General features: G+C 41.4%; 1 protein-coding gene across 1 annotated transcript; it reads right to left on the bottom strand.

Annotated features, from left to right (window-relative positions):
* Positions 1 to 4,572: 4,572 nt before the first annotated feature.
* KICS2 (KICSTOR subunit 2) lies at positions 4,573 to 12,600 on the bottom strand. The gene is made up of 3 exons (XM_063134776.1): positions 12,318 to 12,600; positions 9,704 to 9,992; positions 4,573 to 5,861 (listed from the first exon to the last, which is right to left on the bottom strand). The coding sequence occupies exons 1-3, from the start codon at positions 12,550 to 12,552 to the stop codon at positions 5,045 to 5,047; spliced, it is 1,341 nt and encodes a 446-aa protein (XP_062990846.1). The 5' UTR covers positions 12,553 to 12,600; the 3' UTR covers positions 4,573 to 5,044.
* Between the last annotated feature and the right edge of the window lie 358 nt (positions 12,601 to 12,958).

The following is a 12,958-nucleotide window of genomic DNA, read 5'->3' as shown; positions in this document are numbered from 1 at the left end:
TAGTCCAGAGCTTTCCAAACTGTGTGCCGTGACACGTTAGTGTGTCAACTGCAGTATGTAGGTGTGTCACACGAACGTAACGAGAAACCTCTGAGTCTATGTGAAGTAAGCAGTACCAACCTGCATGCATTTTTACTCAGCAAAGGTGCCGATTAGTATGGTGCACTAGTATATTCCCCTTCCGTCATATCCATTTATGCACACCACAGTCGAGGGGTCATACAGGTACTGTGCATGCGCAGTATGCATAATCGGGTTGAAACAGCTGATTCCACGTCACTTCCGGTGACGCAGCTGCACCTGAAGTGACGCATTCGAGAAATTCCATGGGTCCAGTTTTTTGACAGAACACCGTCTCAACCGCCACTCGATCGCAGCTCGACAAAATTGGTTCAATGTGAAAAGTCTTGGAAATGTATGTTATTATCTTGCAAATCATATATTTTTAAAATATAAATGAAAGGTTTTCATGAGATATGTTGTGTCTCCATACATTTTGTTATTACAATTTATGTATGTGTCTGTATCTCTTATAAGGGGTTAGTTTAACCTCCAGTTTGCTAGTAAAACTGAATTACTGTGTTGCAAAATTATGCATGCCTAAAAAGTGTGTCACCAACATGAAAAGTTTGGAAAGCTCTGGCTTAGTCCTATCGGGATGGCCGTAACTCTCCAAACTTGGGAGGTTTGTGGCCATCCAATGCCTCTGTGCTCCTCCCGGACTGCATTTCAACAAGACAGGCTTTTTTGTCCACCTAGCTGAGATGTCAGGAAGGAGGCTGGGGAGGCCAGAGGTTTCCTCATAAGCCAGCTTCCCCAGTCCTCTCCCCACCCATGCAAATGCCCCCTTTACCTTCCCTCGAAGATCACTTTTGCAACTTCAGAGAAAGTTGGCATGGTTCTCTCCTGCCGGCTGGAGTGCAGGGAGCACAGACTCTTGGGTCCTAAGTCAGAGTAGGGGTCTGAGTTTGAATCCAGGAATCTGAACTAGCCTATGCCTACACCCCCCAATACTATTTAGGGGCCATAGGAGTGCTCTCTAAAATTATTTTAAAAAACAACCATTAGGACTAATGTTCTACAATTACCCAACACTCTTAAAGCATACTATACTGCAACTCAACTTTCAGAATTTTGTTTTCAAATTCAGGGCAGGGGTGTGTGCATATTTTAAGAGAAGAGACTGCATATTTTAAGAGAAGAGAGAGATGTAAGTATACTTCCAGTAGAAAAGTCTACTTTTAATATTCTCCACCTTGAAGGTAGACCTGTAACTGAAATGACATGATTCTGGAACTTGAAATGTGAAAAGCTTTTAGGTTGCTATTCTGAGCAACTGAAGTGATTATAGTGCAGGGTAGTGGATTATACAGAAAGAAAGGGAGCTGCCTTATAGCAGACAGACTAATGGACAAGAGATCACTAGCTTCAGCAAGAGGCCTTCCGCTGCCAGATTCTTTAATTGGAGATATCAAAGAGTTGGACCTGTGGTATTATCACTGAGCTACTGTAAGCAAAAACAGTAAAAGCCGAGCTTTTCAGACTTCTATATAATTATTTCTTCTTAAATATATATTGAAACCATTCTCTCTTATTCGGTCTTCCAAGCTTAACACAGCCCACATGCTGGGAGGGAGGGAGGTGCGACCTGCATGCCTATCTAGCATTGATTTCCTATTAATTATAGGGTTTCTTCAGCTAAAGCTACAGCCTTCCCCAACCTGGTGCCCTCTAGATGTGTTAGAGACAACTCTCATCCCCAGCAAGCATGCTGAGCAGTTTTAACATCCCTTCATACTGCAAGTGAAGATGGAGGACGCTGCATAGGTTGGATTGCTCTGAGCCGTCATTCAAACAGGCTTTATTCAAACAGAGTTTATTTTTAAACCAAACTTGATTCCTACCCTAAAAAGTAAGGGTAAAATACGAAGTGTTATACTTTCAACCGTCTTTTGGAAACCTCTTTTTAGAAACAACAGAGAAATTTTAGATTTTTAAAAAAAATATGACTAATTTTCTACCTATATAACTCCACAGCTGGTGCCAGTACAGTGGACATTGGTTTTATATGGGCTACTATTACCATCTATCCACAAAATATACACAGCTGCAATTGGCAGAATTGGACATAATTGACCTGGTCGCATGTCATGCTGAGCCACCATGGGTTAATTTACCCATGGAGCTCCAAGATGTGTGCCAATTGCCAATTTGATTATGCGAGCCATTGTAGGGGTGCACCAGTTTGTCATGTAAAACCAGTGTCATGGGTTAAATAACCTCAGATAACCCTAGAACCCCTCCTGTGGCTTGCATATTCAAAATAGCAGCCAGCCCCACAGTTGAATTAATCCACAATGGTTTATTGTGACATGTGAACCAGCCCATTGAGTAAGCATTGTGTATTAATTCTCATCATCTCACTTAAACCATATAGGCTCAGTTGTACTGCAGCACTCATCTATTCAGATCCCAAAGGGCCTTTCATTTTTCAAGCAACAAAAGCAACAGATTTGATGCTCATTTATGTAGGACCCAGTCATCTTCCCTCAAGGAAGTACTTCTGTTTCAGCAGAGTGAATTATTGCAGCACTCAGCTGTAATAGACCACCACTGGGAAAATGCAATTAATTCCCCAGCAAAGAAAGCTGTTGCAATTTGAGGTACTGTGTGGACTGTGGTTGCACAAATGTCACTAACACAACTCCCTTATAGTAATGCTCTGTCATTATCGTCCTTGTTTAATTTTGAAAGATATGTTCCAGTGCAAACATATATTTATCCTATCTTTCTTGAGGCTTTTGATTGAAAAAAGCAATGAATAAGCTACAGTCTCATCCCACTCTACAATTGTATGCCGCCCTGAGATCCTAATGATATAGGGCGGGATACAAATGTTTTAAATAAATAAATACAATTGCCACCAAATGGAGACTAGCATGAATACAAATCTGGGGAACTCTGGAACGTTTGCCATCTTAATAAGCTCAAAGACAGCTAAGAAAAAAATTGGACAGCTCTTCAAGTGCAGCAACCAGCCCATTCTTCTTTAGCTCCTCTTCATAATGTTTATAGACCAGAGCTATGCCTGTTTGTTTAGAAGCCCAACTTTGCTCAACGGCGCTTGCGTACAAATGGATTGCAGCCTTATTTTGTCTGGCATATTTGTATCAATTCCTCTGGAGCTCAGAACAGCATTTTACCCTCATAACAATCCTGTGAAAGTTGGGTGGTGACTTCCATGATCATACTAAGTGAGGATATGAACCTGTTATCTACAGCTAAACTCAACATTGTAACCATTACCCTGGCTCACAGACTTAAACTAGGTTTCCTGCACTCTTTTCTAGACTTCTACACAGCGTCACAATCATTCCATATCTGGCTTATTCCATTTACGAAACTAGCTTGTGAAGCTCTGCATGTGTACCCAAGACACATCCTGACTGATAACATACAACTTTTAACTCAAAATTCCCCTAAGGTGGGGTGGGCAACTTGTGGCCCACCAGATGTTGTTGGACTGGCTGTGCTGGCTGGGACTGATGGGAGTTGCAGTCCAACAACATTGGAAGAGCCACCAGTTACCCACCCTGAAGCCTACAAAATTACAGCCATACCACCACCATTTGGATAATATAGTACGGTCTCTTTTTCACATTGGGTTGTATCCAAAGTTAAGCAAACAAAAGTCAATCCTGTTACAAGGCTTCCCCACTTAATTTTCATCAATTCACACTTCCACTGCAGCCAAGAGCTGCTTTATGCTATTCCTATGGCCTTGGAAGCACCCACTAGATGTTTTTACTTTAAAAATACAGAAGAGCAAAGCAGCAGAACCTTTTGACACATCTGGCGCTGCATGTATAAAAGTTTGCAAACCATCCCCTGAATGGGCCACGTGGTCTTTGTGCATTTCCTCTTTCTTCTCTGAGAGGAAAAGAGGAAGTATTTTGGGACAGGAGTGGGGGCGGAGAAGCGACAGTAAGTGATTGCCCCTCATATGATGGAGCGCTTAGTTTGATTGAATGAAGGGGCTATGTAGCACAGCCAAAAGGCACATTCATATATCTCCACTTGACCCACGGTATTATCATATGAATGCAGCCAATGCAACATTTAAGTAGTACTTACTATTTTTACGGTAAATTCTCTATCCTAATTCCTATACCAACATTAGTTTCTTACCCACCTTTTAATAAACTATTTCTGTCTCTCTACTATATTATATATGTTTCCACTTTTCCCATTTCAATCCTTATAGAAGCATTTCTAAATTAGCAATCTTCAGTTCTATAACATAAACACTCCCTAATCGTTAGCCTCTCAGCGTAGCTTTCTACCAGTGACCATGCTGGAAGTAAAAGTTAATGCCCTTCCAAACTTAGTTCAGTAAGGTTTCAGTTTTAAAATACTCAAAATATATCCTCTTCTTAAAACACCCAATATGCAAGAGTAGAAAATTCCAGAAAATCAGTATATTCAGGATTGAGATCGTATTGGAGAGAGATAGAATTCCAGACCAAGGTTTTCCTGTTATTTTAAAGCTAAATTAGACCTGAAAAATATAGGTACTTTTTCCAAAATGCATTTAATTTATTGCAATTATTTGCTCCCAACGCTTTCCAGTGAATATGACTGAAGAGTACTTTAATAGTAGAAGAAATAGGTTCTCGGGGGGAAATCCACTCCATATTTGTTTCAAACCAAGTTTCCAACAGATGCAAAATGAATGACCAGCAAAATATAAAGTGCATATATTCCATTTAGGTAGGGCAACAAAGTGTTATAGACTTAAAAAAATAATTAATACAGCAGTTGAGCAAACACCATCCTCATACCTATAGTGCACATTTGTGTAGCTTTTATGTTCCCCTCCCATTCATTCTGAAAATGCTTGATATTAAATATTAATATTCAACATTAAATACTTAATATTAAAATAGTTATTATTATTTTTTTTAAAAATGTCAATATGGATATTTATGGAAGGCTAGAGCTTGTTTTGTTGCAGTACAATACGTTGTTTTAACAGCCGGTGCTCTTATCCTTTGGATCCAGGCTTCAGGGTTGCAAAAGCTTTAGGGTTTTTAAGGGAATATGAAGTTTCATTGAGAAAAGAGGTAAAATGAGAGTCTCTCTCAGACTTCTTGGATTCAAAAATAACTACGATGGTAAAATGAGGTTCAGGACGAGTCAAAAAATATGTGCTTTGAACTTTGTCATCATAGAAATGGACGACCTTTTCCAAGCTGTTGAGGTCAGAAGCTCTGTCAGTCATAATCATAATGACATTGGGCCAATGCATAACAGGCCTGTCATTGGGTAGGGATACCACCGCTGGATACTGGTCTACACCCTTTGGGGCCTCCCTGTAGGAATGGGGATGATGATAGCCATGCCCCTGAAAGCTCTCTGACCCACGGTTGTCAAAGATTAAAGAAACATTAACAGCATCATATTTCCTGATGAAGCTGGAGATTTTCCCAAAATAATCAGGATTGGCTTTTGCAGTCAAAGTTTTCATTTCAGATGGCGTTGTTTGCCGACTAAGCGCCTCATGAAAATAAAAGCTAAATTTGGCAAGAAGGATATTTTTGAGTTTCATGAGCCACAGGAAGAGGTGTGGAGGCTGTACAGCCTTTTGAGACTGACCACCGAACAGGTGCTTCTTTGTTTCTCGTTGCTTCTCAAAAATCTGCCCCCACGTTTGCAGCTTTGTGTGAGCATTGTGCAAATGGACCAAGGATGGGAGGAACTTCCACTCAGAGATCTGGGCCTGAGCCTTCAGAAGATGGGTAAGGACATCCGCTTCTAACTGGAAACTGCTTTCAAGAGGACTAAGGATTGGATGATGAAATCTAGAAAAGGAAACACATTTCAATACACATGAGTCACTGCACAGAAAAAAGTATTCTCTCAACTGGCTGAAAGTCTGGGGACTGTACAGTTCTGGAAGAGGAGTGGGCAGAAGATCAGGCTGTCCTGGCGGATTGTCAGTGGTTTCTGATGCTCATTTGTCTAACAATAGAAAGACCTAAAAAGCTCTCCCCCTCTAAATTGGGTCTCTGAAAAAAGAGGCAAAACCAGGAGTGGATTTTCGTGTGAAAGGACTCATGAGCTTGATTCTGGTACTTATCAGAAATTCCTGAGCTGACCATGTATGCATATGTCTGCCTATGCTGCTATTTTGCACCTGGCTCTGCATGGAGCATCTCAGATTTCTAGTAAAAAAAAACAACCAAGTAGATCCTACAAGCTTGAAGTCTGTGGAAGATTCCACATCCCTTTCTATGTGAACTGCAACCAATATTCATTTTATCCCACTACTGAATCCCTAGTTCTAGGGATAGAATATCCTACATCTGCATAAAATGGAAGAATTAGACAGCATAAATTATTTTAATTCAACTATATGGCATCACTTTGTGCCAAAATAGGACTTTTTGCAAAAAGTAAATAAGGCCTTGATTTTAACCGATTTGCTTTCCATTCCTACAAAATTTTAGCCCAGAATGTTTCCAACCAATCAGCCATTTTATTGCTACTGCAAATTAGACGGGGAAAGAAAAATCAGTGTTCACATTCTTTCCCTAATGACAGGAAAGTTACTGCTACGGTGCTTGAAATAATGTTGCCTATTTGGAAACAATGAGCCTTCAGTGCACCATATCAAACTCTCAGCCAACCCGGTTTAAATGAAGCAGAATCTCAACTGAACGCATGCTTTATTTGGGACACTCAGTGGGGAGAAAAATGTTATTCCAGAAAATTGCCAGTTGAATGATCAAGCTCACCAGACTGACTCAGAAATAAGTGTTTCAATTAAAAGCCTCATCACAGATGTCTTTAAACACTTCTTTCTACAAGAAATGCACTACTTCTGACACTGACGAATGAAAACGATAAACATGAAATCATATTTCTTGTCAACAGTCCCAAGTTTTAGGGAACTATTTAAATTAGCAGATGCATCTGTTGTAGTTCTAAAGAGCCATGAGAAGCTGAGTGGAATTTTCACAAAATTTAATGGTAGCTATAAAACTGAAATATTACTGGACCTTTATTATAAAAGCTAGTTTGACAGACAGGGAAGGGATATAAAACTTTAATCAACAGGCTGAGCATTCTCCTTTGCTCAACCCATAAAGGCAATAACCTCAACAATGGTCACTATCTTTACTGTAATTCAGGAGACATAGCTCAATAGCAAAGCGCATGCTTTGCATGCAGAAGGTCCTAGTTCAATCCCTGACATCTCCAGGTAAGGCAAGAAAAAGGCATCTGAAACCCTGGAGACCTGCTGCCAGTCAGTGTAGACAATACTGGACCAATGGTCTGACTTAGTATAAGGAAGCACCCAATGTCCCTGTGCTGTAATGCAGGATGGAACTGGACCTATTTTTTTAGGTCCATCTCTGCCTTTTACACTCCCCAAACAACATCCTCCTATGGAATCCTTCAGCCCTCCCTCAAATCAGAAGCTGCACTTGAGATGAAGAGAAGCAGTAGTGAAAATACGTCACCCTCTTCCTTGAAATGCTATTGCCTTCACAATGAAGAAGGCTACGGTAATGTGTCTCCAACAAACTGCTACACTTCATGGATACAATACAGGCCAAGTTATTCAGCAGCAATGGAGACGAGCAAATTTTGGTAACACCACAATGCTATTTCAGAGCACATATGGTTATTTTTCTGCATAGGAGTGGAATGGCCACTCACTTATGGGAAAATGAAGGCATGCACTCAAATACCTCATCAGCGTAGGAACACTAGTGACCTCAATATCTAGAGCAAAGAGCAGATTTTGCCTCTTATCACTTCTGTCTCAGAATGCAACCTGCACTTAGCATGAAGTCAGCTACCTACATAGCCTTGCCTTGGGTTCTGCTTCTTAGTCATAATAAAGTAGCCTTATATCTTTACGTATGATGCTTTCTAACCACTGTTAGCAAGAAAAAGTAGCTAAAGGCTCATTGGCCCAAATGCTTTCAGCCTTTTGGTGCCAAAGGTTTTTTTTAAAAAAAATTCTCCCTGGTTTTTTGAAAAGTTTTTCATATCAAATGACTATCATTTAAAGATCGTTTTAAAATCTTTTAAAATGATATTAGTAAATTGGTCTCTGCTAACTGATGGTGGTTGGCTGACTGCAGTCTTGAGGTAGTTTTACCTCTGTGTGTGCTAATCGTGGTAGGCAACTTGCAGCCCTCCCAATGTTTTGCCATCTCTTGTGGATCATATTTTTCACCTTACGTATCATCTCAAGGATGTTATTTCTATCTTCCTACGCAACATGATTTGTTAGATTATTTTAATAAAAATATATATCTAAGTCTTAAAGAACAGTGGTTACAAAATGAGCCGAGAACATTTGTGGTAAGTACACTTCTCATCACAAACATCTGGAGAGAGTACGGTAGATCACTGCAAAGACCAAAAGGTTTTTACAGTATCCTTGGAGGACACAACAATGACAACTCCATGTGTTTCTCCACATGTGTTTATTTCTGAAACACTGGCAGAAAGATGCTATCTTCTAAAGTTCCTTAGAAGCAGAACAGAAATGTTTGCCCTGTATTGCAACATTTCAATTGTGCCCTCTTTCATGTAGAATCCTCAGTACGAAGAACAAGTCTACTGACACATTACATTTGTAGTAGTAGGCTATAATTAATCCTGTCGAGCTGTGCACTATCCAGATAGGGTTCATTTATTATATCTAACCTAAATGAAGACTGAAGCAGAGGAAATGAAGAAGCAGTTTTACAAAAGGTATGATTTGCAAAATACTTCGCTTTTAAGCAATCAATACAGTCAAATATGGTTTGGATCTGTACAATTTTAAAGATATTATACTGTGGTTCAAAATCGGTTTATTTCCACATTGTCCTTTTTCTGGAAAAATAATAGATGAAGGACTAAACTGACCTGGGCTCCAGGCAAAAAATGCTCAACATAGGAAGTGCTCAGTTTCTACAGTGAACAATGCTGATCCCAGCAAGCTAGTTTTATTTTGAATTTAACAGACCTACTCAAACATGCTGGTGTAGCAAAAGTATCACATCTTAAAATAAATACATCTGTTGAGAAAAAGAAACAGCAGGCCTAGATCTTTGGTCACAATGATGTCCATGATAGTCCACTCATTTTTGTATACCCTAAAAATACTATGTATGTAAAAATATAGTCACGGACACATTCTAGTATGTTGTTGTTAAACAAAGGCTGGCTGTGCTTTCTATGAATACTGGAAAGAAGTGCTTATTTTCTGTATATTTACAGGGAAATTTGTACACTATTTCATGTTGTGCCAACCCAAAAACTGTGATTATGTTCTGCATTTCAGGAGATACACATACATTTGCTGGCATTTTGGTTACTTTCAAAAAAATGTTAAGGGATGAGGAAGAGATTATGAAAGTGACAATACACTTGTTAATAAACAGTACAGGAATTGTGTCAGACCCAGATTCCAACATCTGGTCATAGAAGACATGCACTCACACAATAATCAATTTGCTGAGGCTTTGTTGACACTGTTCAGACATGTTATGATGGCCCTGCAACTATGTAAACTAAAAACTCTCTTAACATATGGAATCTGGACTGTGCCTATTGCTCTGACAAGAATCCTAGGTAAATTTTCAATCCTCCTGCTTGAAAGAAAGACAGCCATAACATATAAAGTACATAAACTGACCTTGAGCTATATTTTTTTAGGATGGAGTCCAAGATGTTTATCAGTTCCTCAGAGTTGATAAACTTCTGGCTACTGAGACTGTACATTTTTTCATAGAAGTCAGCAATTTCCATCCGTGCCTGAACAAAAAAACAGAGCTGTTCAGACAGGTGAGAAAGCAGTTCTTCTAGGTGAGGGGCTGTTCCTCCTATGGCATTCCGACCTGTTGCCACCACCTTTTTCAGTTCGTTATGCAGAGATGTGTATATGGTTCGTATGGAGTCCTTTCGGCTGAAAAATGACTGTCCACCTATTTTTTAAAAAACAGAAAAATATACATTACTTAAACCCATGGATGAAAAATATGTAAGGTAACAGCATTCAACACTATTAATACAAACTCTGTTTAGTTCATCAGGAATGACATATTCATAAGAAGGTTTGAAAAGCAATTTCATTATATCATAATAGTCCTTTACAATTTAGTAAAATAACTTGTACTTGTCCCAAATTACTTTTTTATTGAGCCTTCTTCCACATCACTCAACTACCCATCCCTTGTTTTCAGAAAAGTCTCAATATTCATTCTAGCTTTGCCAGTAAGAACACCCGTAACCTAGAAGCAACCTCTTCCCTAGCTATTTGAGACAACCACGCCACTATGAAATGTTAATAACTCAAGTTGCTATTAATAACACTAGACTTTTAAATGTGCTTTTTGACCATGCAGAACATGAAACATTTAACTTTCTAAAGCAACAGTGAAGCATGAAGTGTACAGCCATGCATATACCTACATTCTGACTGCAAATCGAATTCCAAAGAGAATAGCCATATACATTCAAAGACCTGCCCATTAGTCCATAAAAGCATACAAACAAGAAAGTTTTAAATTATTTAAAATAAGGAAAGCATAAGTACATATTTTCCCAACAGCCACATCAACACACCTTAAGGGATTGACAACAACTATTAAGGGGAGGCAACAGAATTAAGTAACCAGATGTGAAAAACACAGTACATGAAGGTAGTATAACTACGCAGTTTCATATTTCTAGACAGCTGTAGTTTAGAAGCCATTGCTAGTCAAGAACAGAAGGATGCCTGCTTCTTTACTCTTTTTGTCTCACTTTTTACAAGTACTAAAACTATTTTTTCTGCATTTTTCAATGTTCTATTTCCTCCCACCCCAGCTACCGCATTATTCTTTAACTCTTTTTTGTTCTTTGACTCCCTGCTAGCCCAACATTTTAACTTTTCCATCCAAGTCCTTCCTCCTTTCATCTCATGACCTTTTTAATTGTGAGCAACCAGGCAACGATTTCTGTTTTTCTGTTTTTCTATGATAATGATGAAACTCTTCCATGCTGCAACCACATTCTGACAGTATGAGCATTATAAGAATGAGAAAGACCCAAGACATTAGTGATATTAATACAGAGTGCTTCTCTTCACAAAACAGTATTAAAGCAGCCTTCCAAATTTAAATAAAAATGTAACTAGATCAACACATTCAAAGCTAGTCAGCAGCCTATATTTGCTACCTTTCCATCACATGCCACAGAGGGCCCATTATTCCCTGCCCTCTCATTTCCAAGCGGTTCACTTGGCACTCTGGCTCTACCATACTTAAGATTGCCATTCCAGCACTCAAAGTGGTTGTTGTCTGTTAGTTTCCTCTAGATTAGGGGTGGGCTACACACAGACCCAGAGTCTAGGACCTAGACCTCAGCACACCATGCTATTGAATTTAATGGTTTTTCCACTCTTAAGACGACGTCAAAACAAATAGTTTATGTATTGCATTAGAAAAAATGGGATGAGTAATTCATCTTTCCTGCTATTCTGCTTGAGCATATTCATTTTCTCTGGATAGAAATAGGTATTGTAAGATCATGAGAACATTTTAAAGGATGTACTGCTTGTGATCAACAGTGGAATGCTATGGTGACTTTTCTATGCAACATGTATATCTTGTCAGCAAACATACCTTTGAACTAGCGTATTATTTAAAAAGTAACAGAGATAGAAAACTTATCAGCTGAATCCGAAGGCTTTGAGGCACACCTCTTAAGACCTCAACCTGAAACGTGCGGGGAGCCAGCACGGGGGAGGGAGGGGAGAGAATTAAAGGGACTCCCATGCGACAGAAACCCACTGAGCACTAGCTGTTTGCGGGCCTAGGACAGGCACTCGCTAGACGTTTTGCACATCAAGGAAGAGCTCTTCCTCGCGCCCACCCTTGCCTCCCCAAATGCTGGCGAGGGAAAGCGTGCGCGGGCCAGGAATAGGCGACTCGTGACCCTCCAGGTATTTGTTGGCCTGCGACTCCCACCAATTCTCACGAGAGAGACTGGCTAGGGCAGATAGGAGCTGCAGTCCAAGAACATGTAGAAGGCCTCCAGTCGCCTACCCCTGGTGTAGGAGATGCCGATGACTCAGTACTTCAAGCGGGAGAGCTCCTTCACACGTAAGAAGCCCCAGAGCAGCAGCTAGAAGAGACGAGCGCGGCGCGGAGGCCAAGCGGGGGATGGCGGCGGCAGCGGCGGCGGAGCGGAAGGGGAGAAAGGAGAGAAGGGGGAAGGACATGAGCGGTGAAGGAGCGGCGGCGGCGGCGGCGGCAGCAGCCGGGTACCTAGTTTCTGACCCAGGAAGGTCATGTTGTGATAGGCCTTCTCGGCCGCGGCCAGGTGGGCCAGCCCCGCCAGCAGCGAGAGCCAGCTGGCCCCGGCGCTCTTGTTGGCCTCGCGCTCCTTCTCCACATTGTCCTTGGCCTTGTCGTAGGAGAAGATGCCCAAGTGGGAGAAGAAGGTCTCGAGCACCGCCTGCTCCACTGGCACCGGCGCGCCCAGCGGGATCGACTCCCCCATTCGCCCGCCACCGCGACGCGCTCGGCTGCCTCGCTCGGCGGCGGCGGCTTCTTCCACACACAGCCAGAGGCATGCACGCACGGCGGTCACGTGACAGGGAAGCGGTGGGCGGGGGCGAGAGAGACAGAGAGAGATACACACGAGCGGGCCACAACACTCCGACGCTCCGCCCCTTCCCCCTCGAGAGCGCGGCCTCAGCACCACGTGACTCATGAAGGGCTGGGGGAGGGGAGAACTGGCCGAGCGGCGAACTGACTTTGCCGGGTCTGGAAGGAAGGAAGGAATCGTGTTGTTGCTGCCCGCAGCCGGCTTTCGATTAACGCCCGGAGTGGGGAGGGGAGAGAACTTTTTCGTACTTTCACATAAATACAGCAAGGCCCCTAGAGCAGCCTTCCCGAACCTTCCC

Source organism: Elgaria multicarinata, chromosome 9 (assembly GCF_023053635.1).
Source record: "Elgaria multicarinata webbii isolate HBS135686 ecotype San Diego chromosome 9, rElgMul1.1.pri, whole genome shotgun sequence".
NCBI lineage: Eukaryota > Metazoa > Chordata > Lepidosauria > Squamata > Anguidae > Elgaria > Elgaria multicarinata.
Note: the sequence above shows the minus strand (reverse complement) of the source record. Positions and strands in the feature narration are given on the sequence as shown.

Bases quoted from the DNA above. Each gene is read 5' to 3' on its own strand.
- KICS2 (XM_063134776.1), bottom strand. From the start codon at position 12,552: ATGGGGGAGTCGATCCCGCTGGGCGCGCCGGTGCCAGTGGAGCAGGCG. The intron at 9,993-12,317 runs GTACCCGGCTGC...TTTAAAAAATAG, and splicing joins CTTCCTGGGTCAGAAACTAG to GTGGACAGTCATTTTTCAGC. The intron at 5,862-9,703 runs GTCAGTTTATGT...TTCCTTTTCTAG, and splicing joins CTAAAAAAATATAGCTCAAG to ATTTCATCATCCAATCCTTA.